We start from the raw sequence: 19,061 nt of genomic DNA, 5'->3' as shown, positions 1-19,061 counted from the left end.
GGTCTCTCCCACCTCTGCTGGCTGCCTCACCCGAACATTGTGGACCTGGTTGGGACCAGCAGCCTCTGGTTCAGTCCTTCCAAGGGTTCGATCTGTAGTGGTCAGGGATGGGAGGTTGGGGGTTTGGGATCATCTTAGATTCTGCACCACCTTCAGAGGCTCCCAAACTCCCCAGCCCTCTCCACTCTTCAAGCTTACCTGGATCCCTGAGGTTCACCATGGCTACCTGGATGCTGGTCTCAGAGCTCCCGCTCCCCACCCGGGGCCGTCGGAGACACTGTTCCCCCGCAGGAGAGGGCAGTCAGATAAGGGAGGCAGGCAGGCATGCAGAGGGAGAGGCCCACCACTTTCCAGTCTTTCTCTCAACCCCCCACCCAGTCCATGTGCTCCCTCTCACCTCCTCCTCACCCCCAAGCAGCACCAGTCTTCCATCAAACAGGGTGAAGCCCCCAATGTCCCAGACAGGCACATCGGGTGCAGGGGCCTCGGGGATCTGTGGGGCAGGAGGCTCTGGTTCTGGCTCCAGCTCTGGCTCTGGGCAGATGAGGAGGTACTGGGGACCTGGGAGTCCTTTCCTCTCCCTCAGGCCCCCCTCTCCATTTATCAAAGCTCATTAGGAGTTCCCTCCTAGGTGCCTTGTCTCCTCAACAACCATGTTGGGCTGTATAACCTTGAGCAAGGCTGTACCCCTCTCTGGGCCTTGTCCCCACCGACCATGGGTCATTATTCCCATTTGACTGATGGGGAAACTGAGGCTCAAGGAGGTGAAGAAACTAAGGTATGGAGACTAGAGGGCAGGACAACAAGAGGCAGCTGAGATGGCTATCCAGGCAGGAGGTGATGAGCCTGGGCCATCGGATACGAGAAGAGACCTGTTGAGGCTAAGAGTCATTTGGCATCTGGACACTGCCCACCTACTATGTCTCCAGTACTGTGTTGACTCTTCTACACGCCTTCTCTCATTTAATCCTCCAACAGCCCTATTATAACCCCCGTTTCACCAAGAAGGACACTGGGGCCCAGTGAGTTTGAGTGACTTGCCCAGTGTCACACAGCTCATGAGTGGTTGAACCAGGCTTCAGACAAAAAATTTCTCTCTTAACCAAGACAGTGGGTAGGTCCCAGAGGTTATAATAAAAGACAGCAGCTGTGGTCCCTTACATAAACAACCAGTCTAAGGTGGAAAGTGTTCAAAGGAACAGAAAATGGTCAGGCTAGAGGGCAGGAGAATAAGAGGCAGCTGAGATGGTTACCCAGGAAGGAGAGGATGAGCCTGGTCCATCAGATATGAGAAATCTGTCCTGGCTGAGAGCATTTGGCATCTGGACAGTGCTACTGTGGGTCTATTCCTTGTCTCTTCCCCAGACTGGACTCCCAGCCCCCAGTTGCCTGGCCTTTCCCCCCAGCCCCCAGGCCCTAGGTTAGGTGGAAAGAGGGAAGAGGGCAGCTGGGCCCCAGCCACTTCCTGCTGAGCTTTTGCTCTCCCCACAACTTCCTGTGTCTGTAGGGCTGATGCTCCGGAGGCAGACAAAACCCAAGCATCCGGCCTCCCAGCCAGGCCCAGGCTCGGTGGGGGACCTATGTACCTGGGGGCTGTGGCTCTGGCTCTGGCTCCGGCTCCAGCGGTGGGCTCTTATGCCTCCCCCAGAGGGTCTTGGATAGCCGAAGGCGGCTTGTCCGCGGCTCCTTGGAGGGCACAGAGAGGACACGACGGAACAGCGAGCGAGGTGCTGGCTGGTTGCTGACCACAGGCTCCGGCTGGCTCAAAGCCCTTCCCCAGCCCGTGAAGCGACCCCAGCGGGACACTCCAGCCCCCTTCTCACTGCCATTCCCTGTGTGCCAGCGGTAGGAACTCAGCGTGGTGGGGGCTGCCAGCTGGGGTTGGAAGGTCCGGCAGGGTGACAGTGAGTCCATGGTGAGGGGTCTTCTGGGGAGAGAGGCTGATGGTTCTGCCCCTTGCATTCCCACATGCCACCCTCATCTCAGCCCCCTCCCCACTCTCAGCTCTGCCTCTAGGGACCCCTTTGGGGATGCTCACACTCCCTTCCCACAGCCGCTCCCTTACCTCGATTTCCTGACCAGCCCTAGACTCAGCAGCCGTCTGCACCCTGCCTGGCTTCCTCCTGCTGAACCCAACTCCACGTGACCCTGTATGTCCCACCCCACCCCACAACAGGCTGGGAGGGCACAGCAGGGACAGGATGCTGAGGGGAGAAGAGATGGCAGTAGATTTCTGGCCAGAAGGAACCAGTCCCTCACTGACCAGGAGGCAGCCTCTCTGAGCCTCAGCTGCCTTCTCTGCAAAATGAGCATAGCCTGGTGAGAATATGGAGCAACTGGAACTCTCATCCACTGCTGTTCAAATGTAGAGAGATTCACTCACTTTGGAAAAGTGTGCAGCATGCTCTAGTAAAAGTGAACATATTCCTCTCCTATGACCCAGCAATTCACTACTAGCTATGCTCCCAACAGAAATGCCTGTTGTTGATGTTAGTTGCTGTGGAGTTGATTCTGACTCGTGGCAATCCCATATGTTACAGAGTAGAACTGTCCTAGAGTATTCTTTGCTGTAATATTTTTTATTTTATTTTATTGTTGTACTTTAAGTGAAAGTTTACAATTCAAGTTCGTCTCTCATACAAAAATTTGAACATACATTGTTATGTGACCCTAGTTGCTCCCCCTATATTGTGACAGCACACTGCTCCTTTCCACCCCTGATTTCCAGAGTCCATTCAACCAGCTCCTGACCCTCTCTGCCTTCTCATCTTGCCTCCGGACAGGAGCTGCTTGGCTGTAATCTTAATGCAAGCAGATTGACAGGCCTTTATCTTCTGCAGTTCTGCTGGGTGGGTTCCAACCAACAATATTTAGGTTAGCAGATGAGCACAAACTGTGCCACCTACCAACTCTATTTAAAAAAAAAATTTATAATATACCTGTTTCCATCGAGTCAATTCCAACTCACAGTGACCCTATATGACAGAGTAGAACTGCCCCATAGAGTTTCCAAGGAGCATCTGGTGGATTCAAACTGCCGACCTTTAGGTTAGCAGTCATAGCTCTTAACCACTACTCCACCAGGGTTTCCAGTATTTATAATATATACATATATATAGCACTCATTGCTATCAAGTCAATTCTGACTCATAGTGACCCTATAGAACAGAGTAGAACTGCCCTGTAGGGTTTCCAAGGCTGAAATCTTTACAGGAGCAGACTGCCATAAGTTTTTCCTGCAGAGCTGCTAGTGGATTCGAACTGCCGACATTTCAGTTAGCATCTGAGTGCTTAACTACTGGGACACCAGGGCTCCTTATATATATATATATATATGGGGTATATATAATATACATATAATTGTGGTGAGTATACATATAACAAAGAAATTGTCATTTCAACATATTTTACGTGTACAATTCAGCAACATTAATCACTTTCATGTTATGCAACCATCACCACTATCTGTTTCCAAATTATTGAATCACCATTAACAGAGACTCAGAGGCCCCTAAACAATGACTCCCCCTTTCCCCCTCCTTCCCACCCTTAGTAGCCACTAATAAGCTTTGGTATCTATACATATGCCTCTTCTAGATATTTCATGTAAAGGTATCCTATTTGTAATAGCCCCGAACTAGAAATAACGTAGGTGTCCATCTATAATAGAATAGATACATTGGGGTCTCATATTCTATGAGAATATCGCGATGGAGTACTATACAGCAATGGGAACAAAGAAACTATTGAACAATTCAACTCAGATGGAATCATAAACCCAATGACGAGCAAAAAAAACAAAACACCCCCAAAACAAAAACAAAACAAATATCTCAGACAATCAAGAGTTTAAACTGTGACTGCATTTATGTAAAGTTCAAAAGCGGGCAAAATTATGTATAACAAGTCAGAATAGGGACTGGGAGGGGACAGGAGAGAGGCTCTGGGAAATGGGCATGCTCTATTTCTATTTTTATTATTATTGAGGTGAATTTCACATAACATAAATATAACGTATTCTATTTCTGGAGCTGGGTGCTGGTTACATGGGTGTGTTCCATTCTGAAAATTCATTGAGCAATAGATACACTTTTTGTGCGCTTTCTGTATCTCTGTTACACCTCAGTTGATGTTTATTTGGAAAAAAGAAGTGAGAAGATGTTCTGAGCAATACGTGAGTCAGCATGAGAATTAACAGAATGCCAGGAGCTGGACAGGGGGTAGAGGGTGGATCGAGTGTCAGCTGGCCCCTCTCTCTTGCTGTGTGACTCCAGGCAAGTCACTTCCTCTCTCTGAGACTTGGTTTCCTTATTTGTACAACAGGATGACAATATCAGTTTCAAAAGATTCATTCTGAGAGCCTTCATTTATTCAACAAGTGTTTCCTGAGAGCTTACTCTGTGCTGGGGGCTGGAGAAGCAAGGGGAACTAAACAAACTTGGAGCTCACAGGCCAGTGAGGGAGACAGATTTCAAAGGCAAATGCAGCACTTTTCTAGCTGGGTTGGAGTAGTGCTGAGCAGAGGTGATGCTCTTTGAGCTGGAAAAATCAGGGAGGGCCTCCTTGAGGAGGTGACATTTACAACCTGAAGCAAGACAAGGAGCCAGCCATGGAAAGAGTGTGCCAGGTAGAAGGAGCAGTTTGTGAAAAGGCAGATATGACCAGAATCCATGGGATAGTGGGTGGGGAAGGTTTGCACAATATCCCCTTCTGTCCCCCTCAGCCGGACTTAGTTTAATGCTCTGCTGTTGTCGTCTTGAGGTCCTTAAGTGGTGCAAATAGTTTGCACTCGACTATTAATCAAAAGTGGAGTCCTTGTGTGGTCCAAACGGTTAAGTGCTCAACTACTAACTGGAAGGTTGATGATTCGAACCCACCTAGAGGTGCCTCAGAAGAAAGGCCTGGTGATCTGCTTCTGAAAGGTCATAGACTTGAAAATGCTATGGAGCACAGTTCTACTCTGCACACATGGGGTCACTATGAGTCGAAACCAACTTAATGACACCTAACAACAACAACATACCTGTGGTAGGAGCCTTGATAGCACAGTGGTTAAGAGCTCAGGCTGCTAACGAAAAGGTTGGCAGTTCAAATCCCCCAGCCACTCCTTGGAAACGCTATGGGGCAGTTCTACTCTGTCTTATAGGGTCGCTGTAAGTTGGAATCGACTTAATGGCAATGGGTTGTTGTTTTTTTTGGTTTGTGTTTTAGGTGAAAGTTTATAGTGCAAATTAGTTTTTCATTCAAAAATTTATACACAGATTGTTTTGTGACATTGGTTGCAATCCCCTCAATGTGTCAGCACTCCCTCCGCTTCCCTTTCCACCCTGGGTTCTCCGTGTAAATTCATCCAGTTCTCCTGTCCCTGTGTTTTCGTCTTTGCTTCTGGGCAGATGCTGCCCATTTGGTCTCGTATAATTGAATGAACTAAGAAGCACATTATTGTTTGCTTTATAGGCCTGTCTAATCTTTGGCTGAAAGGTGGACTTCAGGAGTGGCTTCCGTTCTGAGTTAGCAAAGTGTTCGGGGGCCATAGATTCGGGGCTTGCTCCAGTCTCTGTCAGACCAGTAAGTCTGGTCTTTCTTCGTGAATTTGAATTTTGTTCTACATTTTTTTCTCCTGCTCTGTCTGGGAACCTCTATTGTGAACCCTGTCAGAGCAGTCAGTAGTGGTAGCCAGGCACCATCTAGTTCTTTTGGGCTCAGGTGGGTGGCGGCTGTGATTCATGTGGTCAACTAGTCCTGTGGACTAATATTTTCCTTGTGTCTTTAATTTTCTTCATTCTCCTTTGCTTGGAACGGGATGAGATCAATAGATGTATCTTAGATGGCTGCTCGCAAGCTTTTAAGACCCCAGATGCTACTTACCAAAGTAGGTTGGAGAACATTTTCTTTATGAACTGTTTATGGTAATTGACCTAGATGTCCCCTGAGACTATGGTCCCCAGCCCTCAGCCCCAGTAACTCGGTCCCTCAAGGTGTTTGGATGTGTCTAAGAAGCTTCTATGACTTTGCCTTATTCAAGTTGTGTTGACTTCCCCTATATTGTGTGTTGTCTTTCCCTTCACCAAAAGTTAACACTTATCTACTATGTAGTTAGTGATTTCCCCTCCCCACCTCTCCCCTCCCTCATAACCCTCAAAGATTGTGTTTTTGTGTGTAAAACTTTTCTTGGTTTTTATAATAGTAGTCTCATACAATATTTGTCCTTTTGTGATTGACTTATTTCATCCAGCATAATGCCCTCCAGATTTATCCACGTTGTGAGATGTTTCTTGGATTCATCATTGATCTTTATGGTTGAGTAGTATTCCATTGTATGTACCATAATTTGTTTATCCATTCTTCTGTTGATGGGCACCTAGGTTGTTTCCATCTTTTTGATATTGTGAATAATGCTGCAATGAACATGGGTATGCATATGTCTATTCGTGTGACAGCTCTTATTTCTCTAGGATATATTCCTAGCAGTGGGATTGCTGGATTGTATGTTATTCCTATTTCTAGCTTTTTAAGGAGGCGCCATATTGTTTTCCATAGTGGTTGCACCATTTTACATTCCTACCAGCAGTGAGGCATAAAAATTCCAATCTCCCTGCAGCCTCTCCAACATTTGTTATTTTCTGTTTTTTTGATTAGTGCCAGTAATGTTGGGGTGAGATGGTATCTCATTGTAGTTTTGATTTGCATATCTCTAATGGCTAAAGATTGCAAGCATTTCCTCATGTGTCTGTTAGCCGCCTGAATGTCTTCTTTGGTGAAGTGTGAAATTATTAATTTTTGAACAAAAGGCCCCACATTTTCATTTTGCATGGGTACCCCAAATTATGTAGCCTGCCCTGAGGAGGGGGTTCTTTACTGAGGACCAAAGATCCTTCTCCTGGAGCCAGACGTGTATGGGCAGGTACACTCACCTTAGATGTGTCATTCATACCCCCTCAGGCCACCCTCTGCATACCTACACTATGATGTAGCAGTCTCTTGGTGTATCCCCTCAGGTGTATCTCCTCAGCCTTAACAACTTCCCAGACTACTGTCCCCCCAGCCCCCAACTCCCAGGACCTGCATGTTTGCCTGAGGGCTTTCTCTGGAAGCTAGAGTCACGCTGCCTACTATGGATTGAATTGTGTCCCTCCCTTCCCCCACCCCCCGCCAAATAAGTATTGATTCTGGCCCTTGTACCTGTGGATCTGTTTGGAAATAAGGTTTTTCTTTTGTTATGTTAATGAGATTATACCCAAGTAGAGTGTATCCTAAACCTAATCACTTCAGAGTTATAAGAAGACCAGAATAGACACAGAAACACATACTCAGGGAAGATAGATGCCATGTGAGGATCACCTACAAGCCAAAGAACACCAACGAACCAAGGAATGCCCGAGGCTTCCGACAAGGAAGGAATCTACACTGCCAAGACCCTAGTTTGGACTTTTAGCCTCCAGAACTGTGGGAAAATACACATCTGTTCTTTAAAGCCACCCGTTTGTGGTATTTGTGTTACAGCAACACTGGGAACTAAGACACTGCCCATGTGACAAGCAGCCCAAAAGTGTTGGTGAATTAACACCTCCTTAAGAACAGCTGCCAACCAATCATTGATGTAAGGTGGTGGATCAATACCCCAGCTCCCTCACCCCTGGGTGGGATGACACTCAGATGTCTTCTCTATGATGTCTCCCTGACGTCCTCAGTGAGATTGGGACCCAGTCGCCCACAGTGGGAAGCTGCTTGATAGCACACCCTGTACTCGCCTCTCTCCTTCCCTGTCTCACTCCCCTACTGCTCTACTTGTGTTTCCTGAGATCACCTTCCCAATGAACTACTTGCACTGGGATTCCTCTTAGGATCTGCTTCTGGAGCACCCAACCTAAGACAATGCTTGCAAACACAGATGGCACATGCACATGGCTCTTTCCATGGTCTCTTTATTGGGGGTCTGCAGCTGGCAGGAGTGGGGGTAGCTCCCTTCTGGACCTCCAAGAGGCCCTCCTAGCAGTTCTTGGCTTCACATCCTAGAAAAGAAGAGAGTGTAAGGCTTGGGGGTGGGAGGCTGGGTATGCTGTTCCCAGGGTGCGACCCTGGATGGGGAAGGGGACAAGGTCTCAAAGTCAGGAGGTAGGTAGGAAGCCAACTGCAGGCCAGGGTGGGTGGATTGATAGCTTAATAAAATGGAGCGGCAGGTAGTATGAGGTTGTGGAGACGGGGTCCAGGTGTGATTACAGAGGAGGTTTGGAGGACATCATGATGCTGAGGCTGTGCTGGCTGGGCCTAGGTTTCTCCAGCATAAGCGTTGCCTTCAGGGGCCAGGGAGCAAGGGGCTAGGCAAGGGTCCTGGGTGCAAAGGATTGGCAACACAGCATTAGGCAGTGGGCAGAGATTCTGCAGGCAAAGGAGTTTTAGGGAGGGGCTCAGGGGCTGGGCCAATGTTATGCAGACAGAAGGACTTTGGGTAGGGGGCAGAGGCCAGGCCAAGGTTGTGTGGGCTGGGATGAGGTTGTATAGGCAGAGGGGTTGTGATTGGGCATAGATCATGCAGGCCAGGCTGAGGTTGTGTGGGCAGAGGGGTCTATGCTCCAGTTGGGTGGGCAGAGGTGTTAGAAGCTAGGCAGCAAAGTGGCTGGGTCAGAGGTTCACAAATCGGTGTGGAGGGCTGTGGACAGAAGCAGGGCTGGGGCTATGCAGGCCAAGGTCAGGGAGCAGTGACTGAAGACTGGGCCGCGGTTGCCTGTGTAAAAGGGCTACAAAGCGGGACCAGGAGCCTGGCTGGGGCTGTGCGGGCAGGCTAGCGGTCAGGGACCCCGCTGAGCTTGTGCGAAGGAGGGGCTGGGGGCCGAGTTAGCATGGGTGGCGATGACTCACGGCTGCGAAGCGAGGCCAGGTGCGCAGCACGTTGAAGAGCGCGTCGCCGGGGCACTCGGTGCTCACGACCTGGCGGTGGCCGAGCACCTTGTAGTCGGATCGCAGATGGCCGGAGCGCAGCGCACAGCGCGGGAGTTCGTCGCGCATGGTGCGCAGCGCGGCCTCGGTGGGCAGCTCCGCCGTGTAGTTGCCCACGAAGGCCACCCCGAAGCCTCGGGAGTTGTAGCGGAGCGTGTGCGCACCCACGTAGTGCCAGCCGCGGCCCTCATATACGTAGCCATCCGAGCCAACCACGAAACTAAGGAGCAGAGGGGCGAGAGGCACGACGTGGAGTCAGGAAGGCCAGACCTCATGCCGCCCACCCCAAGGCCCTGTCTCCCGACCCAAACCCTGCCCCTGAGCCGGGGCCATCCCCATCCCAAGTTCCGCCCCGGCACGTAGGTTCTGTCGGGTCCAGGTGCTGCCCGACTCCGGGCACAGACCCGCCAACCCTCTGGCTCCACCCCTCAGCGCTGGCCACGCCCCTTTATCCTGGGGCGCGGCTTGTCCCAAATCCAGCTCCTGCCCAGTTCAGACACCAGTTCTGCCTTAGGTCACGCCCCATCACTGCCTCTGTCCCAGCCCACCCAAAAGCCCCACCCCTTCCCTAGGCCCCCGCCCCTTCCTTCAGGCCCTGACTCTTGCCCTATTCCCTCCCCCAACCCAAGCATCACCCAGTCTAGCGATTTCTGGTCCCTGTTGAGGCCCCGCCCCCATTATACGACCCTCGCTTGTCTCCATCGTGGCTCCACCCACCCCAAGCTGTTCCTCCGCCTTGCCAGCTCAGCTCCCTCTAAGCCCCGCCCCTACCTCAGGCCCCGCCCGCTCAGCCTCGGCCCCGCCCCGGCCAGGCCCTGCCCACCTGTAGCCGATGTCGTCCCAGCCGCGGGTGTCCTGGTGAAAGCTCTGCATCCAGCGCATGCTGGCGGCGCATTGCGCGAAGTCGGTGCAGGGCAGCTCGGGAATGTATGTGTGATGCACATACAAGAAGCCGAGCGGCAGCTTCAGTGGTATCGGTTGACCCCGGTACGGCGCGGCGCCCCAGCGGCAGCGGGGGTGAATGGCGGGGCAGTCTGCAATGGGGTCCAGGGCTAGGGTGAGCATGGGCTCTCCCACCTGCTGCTTGCACCACCATTAGAGCGCATATATAGGCCATTTCTCCAGCCCCCTGCCAGATTTGGGGAGAGTCTAGCTCACCGCACATCGACCCCCACTGGTATCAGACTTAACCACATCTAACAATGTCTCTGACGTGTTCAGACATCTGCTATGACTTTGACGACCTTCATAATAAAGCCCAAGAATTTTAGCTCAGCCTTCAAGGCCCTTTATAACCCAGGGCTCAATGGTGAGCCCGCTGCCTGGAATGCCTCCTCTTCCTCACTTTTTTGTCAGACGAACTCACATTCATCCCTCAATACCCAATGCCAGCATTTCCTCATCTGTGCACCTTCCCTGGCCCTCCCCAGGCACAGCCCTTATTGCCCCCTCTCGACTCCCCCATTCCCTAGATCCCCCTGACCACATGGGGCTGGGTATGTCTGGGAGGGTGAGGGGATGAGGGGCCTTCTCACCCAGAAAAGCCTTGGTGAACTCCTCGGTGGCATGGCTGGCCACTTGAGCCAGCTGATCTTGGCTCATGCCCTGCAGCTGGGGGTGTGTGGGCTCCAGTCTCTGTAGCAGGAGGAGGGCCCCCCACACCTGCTGGGTCAGAGTGGGGGCCGAGATCAAGACAGCCCCATTCTGCCGTCGGAAGTTGCTTCGGAGCCCTGGCTCTCTGGCCACACCAGCTCCATAGTACTGGCTCAGCAGGAGGCTGAGGGGTGGCCGGGGCTCAGGGATCCAACTCAGGTAGTCTCCCAGGAGGGCCCCATCCAGGGCACCATTGAAGAAAGCTGTGGTGAGCGGTGAGGCTTTGGGGTCCAGGAGGGTGAAGTTCTGGGGGGCATGGAGCTGGTCCCAGCAGCCCTCAATTCCCAGGACAGGAGGGCTCTGGGTCTGGGGGTCCTGGAGAAAGGTTAGACCCAGGTCTTTGGCCAGGGTGACCACCAGGAGGCTGTCCACGCTGGTGGGGAATGTGGCTTTGGTATCTGGAGAGGCAGCTTCCATATCTAGAGAGGTGACATCTGGTGAGGCCACTCTGAGTCCTGGGGAGGTGGCTCTTACCTCTGGAACCATGGCTCCAACATATGGAGAGGTGGCTGTGGCATCCTGAGGGGGAGCTGTGCTGTCCAAGGGAAAGTTCACCACCCGGTGCCCCTGCAGCCCTGCCTCCAGCCCAGCCAGCAGAGGCTGCACAGCCACGGTCGAGCCATCGGGTGCCAGCACCACCCCATACTCCTGCCCACCCCGTACATCATGTTGGGCCACTTTCTCTGCCAGGCCTTGAAGCTTTGGGCTCAGCAGGTGGGGATCCAGTTTGATGGCCTTGAGGCCCTCCTTCTTTAGCAGGAAGCGGCGGAGGGGGTCATGGGGGCTGGCGTCCTGGGCTGACAGTAGCCATGCGGAGGCCGTGGGTCTGGTCTCGGTCACTGGCGCCTTCTGCTCGAGCTCACCCAGGGCCTGGATGACGAAGTCCATGAACAAAGGCAGGCAGGCTGTGGGGACGGGGGGAGCTGTCAGCCCAGTGGCCCAGCCCCACCCCAACCTGAGCGCCGCCACCCAACTCCACACTTTCTCAATGCCTCCATCCAACAACCCTGTGGCCCCCAATACTGTCCTTGTGTAGATGAGGGGAAACTGAGGCACAGAGACAACTAGTGTTCATGATGCACTAGGCCTTCGGTTAAGGAGCTTGGACTGTCTATGAGCACTAGGTAGCCATGGCAGGATTATGAGCAGGAGAGGGACGTCCTATGATTGTTCTTTTGGCTGCTATGTGGAAAATGGACTTTTGCGGGGGGGCTAAAGAAGGGAAGGGGAGACAGTGTGGAGATGAGCAATGAAGGGTAGGGCAGTGGGATGGAGGGAAGAGGGCTGTGTCCCCGGATATGTAGGAGAAAAGATGAGCAGTTCTTGGTGATGGACTAGATTTCGGTGAGTTTAGAGGGAAAGGTGTCTTGAAGGATGGGCCTGTACCTTCTTGGGGGAAATGTCAGTGGCTAACCCTGGAACCCAAAAGTGTTGGACCTAGAGCTGGGGGTTAGTAAAGTCCCTGGGTGGTGCAAATGGTTAACATGCTTGGCTACGTTGGAGATTCGAGTCCACCCAGGGGTGTCTCAGAAGAAAGGCCCGGAAGTCCACTTCCCAAAAAATCAACCATTGAAAACTGTATGGAGGACAGTTCTATTCTGACACACCCGGGGTCACCATGAGTCAAAATTAACTTGACAGCCAGTGGTTTGTTTTGAACAACAGCTAACATTTACTAAACCGATGCCTGAAACTGTCCTAAATGACTTATACAACTTAACTCATTTAGTCTTCACAACAACCTATGAGGTGGGTCCTTTTACAGATGAGTTACCTGAGACACAGGTTAAATTACCTGCTTGAAGTCAGATAGCTAGCAAGTGGCAGAGCTAGGATTTGAACCCAAGAATGCTTCATCCCCATCCTCTGCCACCTAGAATCCAGGTTCTTTTCCAGAGAGTTTACACTACAATTTCTCTAAAACTTTGCCCTTCTCTTGCCCTAAACACCCTTCTCTGCTTTTCTACCAAGTAAAATTCTTCTCCTTCTTCCCTTCCTAGCTCTACATGTCCGCCTCCAGGAAACCTTCCCTGTTTTTGCTTCCCTGGCCGCAGGTCCCTCCCCTCCCCTTGCCCTGGTCCTATGGGACTAGGAACATCTGTGTCTCCTGGTTCCTGGAGGGCTGGGCCCAGCGTTGGAGTCTCTGGCCTTGCTCCCATACAGGGCTGGACACGGAAGGGGCAGCAGTACACTTTTTGCAGAACCGAGATTCCCAGCCCAGGCATCTGCCCTCTGACCCACCTTTTCCAGCCTCTGGCCACAGCAGCAATCCCAGCAGGATCCAGAGGACACCCTGGGCCGTCATTGTGGGGTTCCAGTTTCCAGGGGGGCAGATCCAGTTGACCTCAGCGGAGACTCAGTCCTGTTGGAAGGACACAGGCAGGGAGAACAGAGCAGGGCCTTTGGCCACGGTCAAAGTCCAGGGTGAATGACTCGCTGCCCCTCGCAGAGCTGGGGGCGGGAGGAGGTGGGGGGAGGGGGCCCGGAGTCATGGTCACCTGGACCTCGGACCTCAAGTTCTTCTCCATCCTGTCCTGTCCCTCCCAGGCTGGGGTCAAGCAGGGGAGGCCCATCCCAGGAAGGGCTGGAGGCCAGGTAGTTTAGACTCCAGCAAACTCTGCCCATTCCCATGGTGATAGCTCTGTAGCTCTGAGGTCCCCGCTGGACTAGTCAGACTGGCGGTGCTGGGGGAGTGCAGGGAAGTGACATCCCTGACGTTGGCCCCTTCTCCTGGCTTCCTTGGGGCCAGGACTCCAAGTTCAGGCACAGGAGGGCAGCAGGGGCCAGGTTCTTGCTGAGGACTACTTGAGCCCAAGGGGACCAGGAGATGCTACCACCCACTGGGTTCCAGCTCTGTCCCCAAGCCACCAGAGGCAGCTGCGAGCAGGGAGAGGGCCTGGCGTGAGGAGGCCCCTGGCTTAACCCAGGAGCCAGCTTCTTGGCTCACCTGGCTTGACAGTGAGGGGCTCTTCCTCTTTCACAGGTGCCCAAGGCTGAGTCCCTGAAGGAGTGTACCTGCCTCCCCTTTATTCCAGCATCAGGCGTGGCCTATATGGCTGGGGCTGCGGTGTAAATTGCTTCACTGTGGGCCTCCCACCCCGAAACCAGCCCGGGGAGTTTTCGGGAGACCCACCAGGCTGGGGACTTAGCACAGGGCAGGTCCTGGGTGAGCCGGGAATACCCAGGGTGAGCTGGGAATACCCAGGGTGAGCCAGGCCTGGGATTTCCCAGGGGCCACCACCGGAGAACAGGGCTGGGCATACGTTGGTGGCTTACCGGGTAGGAGGGTGAGGGAGGGCGTGAATGGGGGCCAGAGGGAAAATCCTCCTCCACGCTTGAGTTTCCAAGGATTTGGGAATGGGAGCTCTGCTGGTAGCACCACAGAAAGGATGTGGGCTGTGTGTTCATCTGGGGCAGGGGCTAGAGTATACAGAGTGAGGCATCCACCTGGGACACAAAATTTAAGGCAGTGTAAAAAAAATCTCAGTCATTAAGATAAATTACATACATATAATATAAAAAACCAAAACCCAGACCTTTGCCGTTGAGTTGATTTTGACTCATAATGACCCTATAGGATAGAGTAGTTTCCAAGGATTGGCTGGTGGATTTGAACTGCTGACATTTTGGTTAGCAGCTGAATTCCATATATAATATATTATATATACATGTATTATAAATTATATATGTATCTGAAATATTTTAATGCAATATTTTAAAAAATCAAAATTAATGCAAAATGTCCATGATGCACAAAATACCAAATTTACTCGGTACAGGGACTAGGGTGAGGAGAGTGAGGCATCTGCCTTGGACCCTAAATTTAAGAAGGCACCAAAAATCTCAGACATCAAGATAAATAATATTTTAATGCAATTAAAAAAAATCAAAATGAATGCAAAAAGTCCATGGTGTATAAAATAGCAAAGTTTTAAATAAAGATGGGATTAGTAACAGTGCTGTGCCATGCTATATGGGAGCTGGAGGGAAAACGAAAATTGAGAATTCTGATCCCGTCTTTGCACCTCACTTGCCTCTCCCTAGTTCCAGTCCTGTGTCCACCCTGGTGGAGCCCCAGGAGACGAGGGGTAGCTGTGCCCTGAGATCCCCATTTGGGGCCCACCTGGCCTGGCAATGACCTTGATTCAGCACCATGAACCCTGGTTTGCCCCTCTGCTCTCCCCTACCGACTGAGGGTGTGTGTGTAGGGCCCTCACGGTTATATGTGACCACCCATTTATCCCCATTTTACCCAGCAGGAAGCTGAACTCAGAGACGTTAGGTAACTTGCCCAAGGCCATACAGCTAGAAGCAGGGTGTGGGAAAAAACAAAAACCAAACCTGTTGCCGTCGAGTCGATTCTGACTCATAGTGTCATGGATTGAATTATGTCCCCCCAAAAATGTGTGTATCTGTTTGGCTGTGCCATGATTCCTGGCACTGTGTGATTTTGCTATATGTCGTAAACCTGCCTCTATGATGTTAATGAGGGGGGATGGGTGGCAGTTGTGTTTGTAAGGCAGGACTGGATCTACAAGACTGGATTGTGTGCTGGGGCAATCTCTTGAGATATAAAAGACAGAAGTGAGCAGTGAGACGGGGACCTCATACCATCAAGAAAGCAGTGCCGGGAGGGGAGCGGGTCCTTTGGACCAGGGTCCCTGCGCAGAGAAGCTCCTAGTCCGGGGGGAACACTGAAGAGAAGAAGGCCGACAGAGAGATAAAGCCTTCCCCTGGAGCTGACGGCCTGAATTTGGACTTTTAGCCTACTTTACTGTAAGGAAATAAATTTCTCTTTGTCAAAGCCATCCACTTGTGGTATTTCTGTTGTAGCAACACTAGATGACTAAGATACATAGTTACCCTATAGGACAGAGTAGAACTGCCCCATAGAGTTTCCAAGGTGGACCTGGTAGATTCAAACTGCTGCCCTTTTGGTTAGCAGTAGTAGCGCTTAAACACTACACCACTAGGGTTTCCAGTGAGTGGAAGGGTGCTGGAATTGCAACCCTCGTGTGTTTCTACTATGCACCATGGCTAGCTCAGCCAGGGTCAGGATCAGAGTAATTATGACCCTCCACGTTGGAGAGGTGTTTGCAGGCTGGCTGCTGAGCAACTTCACACTTGGGGATTTACGGGCCAGGTGAACGGGCAGCTTTGATGCCCTTTTAGAGCTTGGAGTAGGATTAACCCCATTGCTGTCAAGTCAATTCCAACTCATGGTGACCCATGTGTTAACAGAGTAGAGCTAAGCTTCACGGAATTTTCTTGGCTGTAATCTTTATGGAAGGTCCCTGGGTGGTGCAAATGGTTTTTGCTCAACTACTAACCTGAAGGTTGGTCGTTTGAACCCACTCAGCAGCCCACGGAAGAAAGGCCTTTTGATCTGCCTCCATAAAGATTGCAGCCAAGAAAAGCCTATGGAGCTCAGTTCTGTAACACATGGGGACGCCATGAGTCAGAATCGACTTGAAGGCAATGGGGCTCTGTTTTTCAGTCTTTATGGAAGAGGATCTGTGGCTCCTCTAAGTGAGTTCGAACCACCAACCTTTCAGCTAGTTGTTGAGCACTTAACCATTTGCACCACCCAGGAACTCTGGAGTTGCATTAGAGGCTGGGTTTACCCAGTAGAGGCTGGGTGGAGTTCTATCCAGGGGCAGGTCACAGGTGGGGAGCATTTCTTTTAGGGTCTCGCTAGGATTTGTGGCCTTCTGGGGCAGGACCCCACCTCCAGGAAGCCTCCCTAATTGCACCTTGCTCCCCTCTCCACACCCTGGCTCCTTGGCCCCAGGCTCTTCCCTTTGACCCGGGCCTCTGCTTGCAGCACTGCAAGAACCATATGTGGTTCTTGTCGCCCAGTCTAAGAGAAGCTGCGTCTACTTAGGGTGTCCAGAAGTGCCCAGCTCAAGCCTGGGCACCAAGTGGGCAGCAGGGATGGATTGCTGACTGAACCAAAGGCTTGAGTGAGGCTGTGGGGTCACTTTGGAACTCACGGGCACACCAGTACACACACACATGCAAACGCCCACATACCACAGTCTCCTGGGCTGGGCTGGGCCTGGGAGGCAGCAGAGAGGCCGCGAACCCCACAATGAATCACCCTCAACCTCACACTTCCATCCCACCTTCTGAGGCCCACCTGTCAGGCTAGGTCAAGGCCCTCCAGGCTGCAGATAGACCAGAAGTCTCAAGAGAGCAGCCCTCAACCAGGGCTTGGGGCCAGCTCTAATGGAGGCATCCTTGGCACAGACAGCCACAGTCGTGGGCCCTGGATCAGGGGAGAAGGAACTTGGGGCAGGGCTGGGCCTGGGACCAAGGTAAGAGTTAACGATATTCATGAAGGGACCAGCCCTGCTAATAACAAAGACTCTGACAGCAGCCTGGTTAAGATGAGAACCTGCAATGTGCTGGGCTCTAAGTGTTTATGTGCCTTAGTTTAGTTTTGTTTGTTTTAAATTTTTTATAGTTATTCTGACTGTGTGTGTGGATTATATACATAACAAAACGTACGCCATCTCAACCATTTCTTAATGTACAGTTCAGTGACGTGGATTATATCCTTCAAGTTGTGTACCCATTCTCGCTATCCTTTTCCAAATCATTTAACCACTGTTAACAGAAATTCAGTGACCCCTAAGCAAAAACTCTCCATTTCCTCCTCCCTCCCACCCCTGGTAACTACTAATAATCTTTGGTTTCTATACATTGGCTATTAATTGAAATCATAAAATATTTGTCCTTTTATGATTGACTTATTTCACTCAGCATGATGTTTTCAAGGTTCATCCATGTTGTGGCACGCATCAGGAGTTTATTTCTCTTCATGGTTGAGTAGTATTCCACTGTCTGTATCTACCACATTGTGTTTATCCTTCATCTGTTGAGGGATGTGCCTTGATTTATTATTATGCAGCTCTGAGTTTTGTTCAGAGAGGTTGTAGAGCAGGGGTTGGCAAACTATAGCCCAAGGGCCGATCAACCGTTTTTGCAAATGAAGTTTTATTGGAACACATCCATGCCCATTTGTTCTCCGATGACTCTTTTTGAGCTACAATGGCAGAGTTGAGCCATTGCAACAGAAACCATCTGGCTGGCAAAGTTGAAAATATTTACTATGTGGCCCTTTATAAAACGTTTGCTATTCTACAGAGGCCAAAGGTTGTTAGGGCTACCAGGGGTGGGTGTGAGGGGGAAAGGAGGAAGTTATTGTTTAAGGGGCACTGAACTTCTGTTAAGGGAAATGGAAAAATCAAGAATGGATAGTGGTGATGGTTGCACAACATGGTGAACGAAATTAATGTCACTGAATGGTACACATAAAAAGGGTTGAAATGGCAAATGCTTTGTTATATATATATTTTTACCACAATAAAAAAAGTTTGCTATTCCAACTATGTGACATTCTGGAAAAGGCAAAACTGCAGAGACAATGGAAAGATCAGAAAATATATCTGTTGCCAGGGGTTCCTGGGGAGGGGAGGAAGAAGGGATGAATAGGTGGAACACAGGGTATTTTGGGGGCAGTGAAACTATCCTGTTGGATATTGTAATCGTGGACACATGACATTAAGCATTTGTCAAAACCCTTAGGACTGTACAACACAAAGAGTGACGCTCTCATGGCAAGTATGGCCTTTACTTAATAGTAATGTATCAAGATCAGGAGGCAGGGTCAAAATGGTGGAGTAGTCAGATGCTTCCAGTGGTCCCTCTTACCAAAAAGACCTGAAAAAACAAGTGAATTGATTATATATGACAATCGAGCAGCCCTGAACATCAAAGGCAAAGTTGAGAAACTGGACTGAGTGGCAGGGGGAGGGAGAGATGCTTTGGAAGCAGCAAGGAGTTGCCAGACCTGAGCTGGTGGGAGCCTGCACCCTTCAGGCTGGATCGACTGGCATGTGCTGTGAGGCAAACAGTGGTGCTTGGGGGCCGTTTTCCACATCGGGAGACACCCAGTGGCAGAGAGTCTACTCTGGCCTCCAGAACCAGTGAAAAGTGGTGCTTAATCAGCAAAAGATAAGTACATGTGTCTGACCTACTGCCTGGATCGAAAAACATCCCCTTTGGGAAAAATCTCTCTTCCATTTACCTGCCCTCTCCTCCTCTGCACTGGGTCCTGGGCTGGCTTCAGCAATTGCTGCATCCCCTGGTCTGGGAGTAGGACCTGTCACGTGCCCTGAGCCATTCTCCTGGCCTTGGAGAGGGAACAAATTAACAAACAGGAAAAAATAATCTGCCAGCTCCCCTAAGCCAGGAACTCAGGGTAGGCACAGCTCCTTTGCCTAGGCGCAGGGATAAGGGGTCCATGTACTTTGAATACCTTTCACCCCTGCATAGACCTGTGTGGGCCCATTTCAACAGTGTAGGCCCTCATTAGCACAGTACAACAGAGTATATACCTGAAGCCTAACTTCAGTTGTATCAGCTATATGGCGGAGTGGTAGGTTCATGACATTTGCCACCACTCT

At 51.0% G+C, this 19,061-nt stretch overlaps 2 protein-coding genes across 2 annotated transcripts in view; both read right to left on the bottom strand.

Annotated features, from left to right (window-relative positions):
- RASAL3 (RAS protein activator like 3) overlaps positions 1 to 2,435 on the bottom strand; it is an 11,368-nt gene extending 8,933 nt beyond the window's left edge. The window contains exons 1-5 of the mRNA XM_023738794.1: positions 2,066 to 2,435; positions 1,587 to 1,927; positions 398 to 534; positions 199 to 277; positions 31 to 92 (exon numbers count right to left, since the gene is read on the bottom strand). Of these exons, the coding sequence (XP_023594562.1) occupies positions 31 to 92; positions 199 to 277; positions 398 to 534; positions 1,587 to 1,927; positions 2,066 to 2,349 (903 nt within the window). The 5' untranslated portion in view covers positions 2,350 to 2,435. The remainder of the gene's footprint in view (positions 1 to 30; positions 93 to 198; positions 278 to 397; positions 535 to 1,586; positions 1,928 to 2,065) is intronic.
- Positions 2,436 to 7,918: 5,483 nt separating this feature from the next.
- On the bottom strand, positions 7,919 to 13,118 carry PGLYRP2 (peptidoglycan recognition protein 2). The gene is made up of 6 exons (XM_012557855.2): positions 13,089 to 13,118; positions 12,832 to 12,934; positions 10,473 to 11,495; positions 9,761 to 9,971; positions 8,860 to 9,157; positions 7,919 to 8,012 (listed from the first exon to the last, which is right to left on the bottom strand). The coding sequence occupies exons 1-6, from the start codon at positions 13,116 to 13,118 to the stop codon at positions 7,926 to 7,928; spliced, it is 1,752 nt and encodes a 583-aa protein (XP_012413309.2). The 3' UTR covers positions 7,919 to 7,925.
- Between the last annotated feature and the right edge of the window lie 5,943 nt (positions 13,119 to 19,061).

The sequence above is a fragment of the Trichechus manatus genome, unplaced genomic scaffold (genome assembly GCF_000243295.1).
Source record: "Trichechus manatus latirostris isolate Lorelei unplaced genomic scaffold, TriManLat1.0 scaffold00122, whole genome shotgun sequence".
Classification (NCBI taxonomy): domain Eukaryota; kingdom Metazoa; phylum Chordata; class Mammalia; order Sirenia; family Trichechidae; genus Trichechus; species Trichechus manatus.
This window is presented reverse-complemented; position numbering and strand designations above follow the sequence as displayed.

Bases quoted from the DNA above. Each gene is read 5' to 3' on its own strand.
- PGLYRP2 (XM_012557855.2), bottom strand. From the start codon at position 13,118: ATGGAGAAGAACTTGAGGTCCGAGGTCCAG. The intron at 12,935-13,088 runs GTGACCATGACT...GTCTCCGCTGAG, and splicing joins ACTTGAGGTCCGAGGTCCAG to GTCAACTGGATCTGCCCCCC. The intron at 11,496-12,831 runs GTGGGTCAGAGG...CCGTCCCCACAG, and splicing joins GTGGCCAGAGGCTGGAAAAG to CCTGCCTGCCTTTGTTCATG.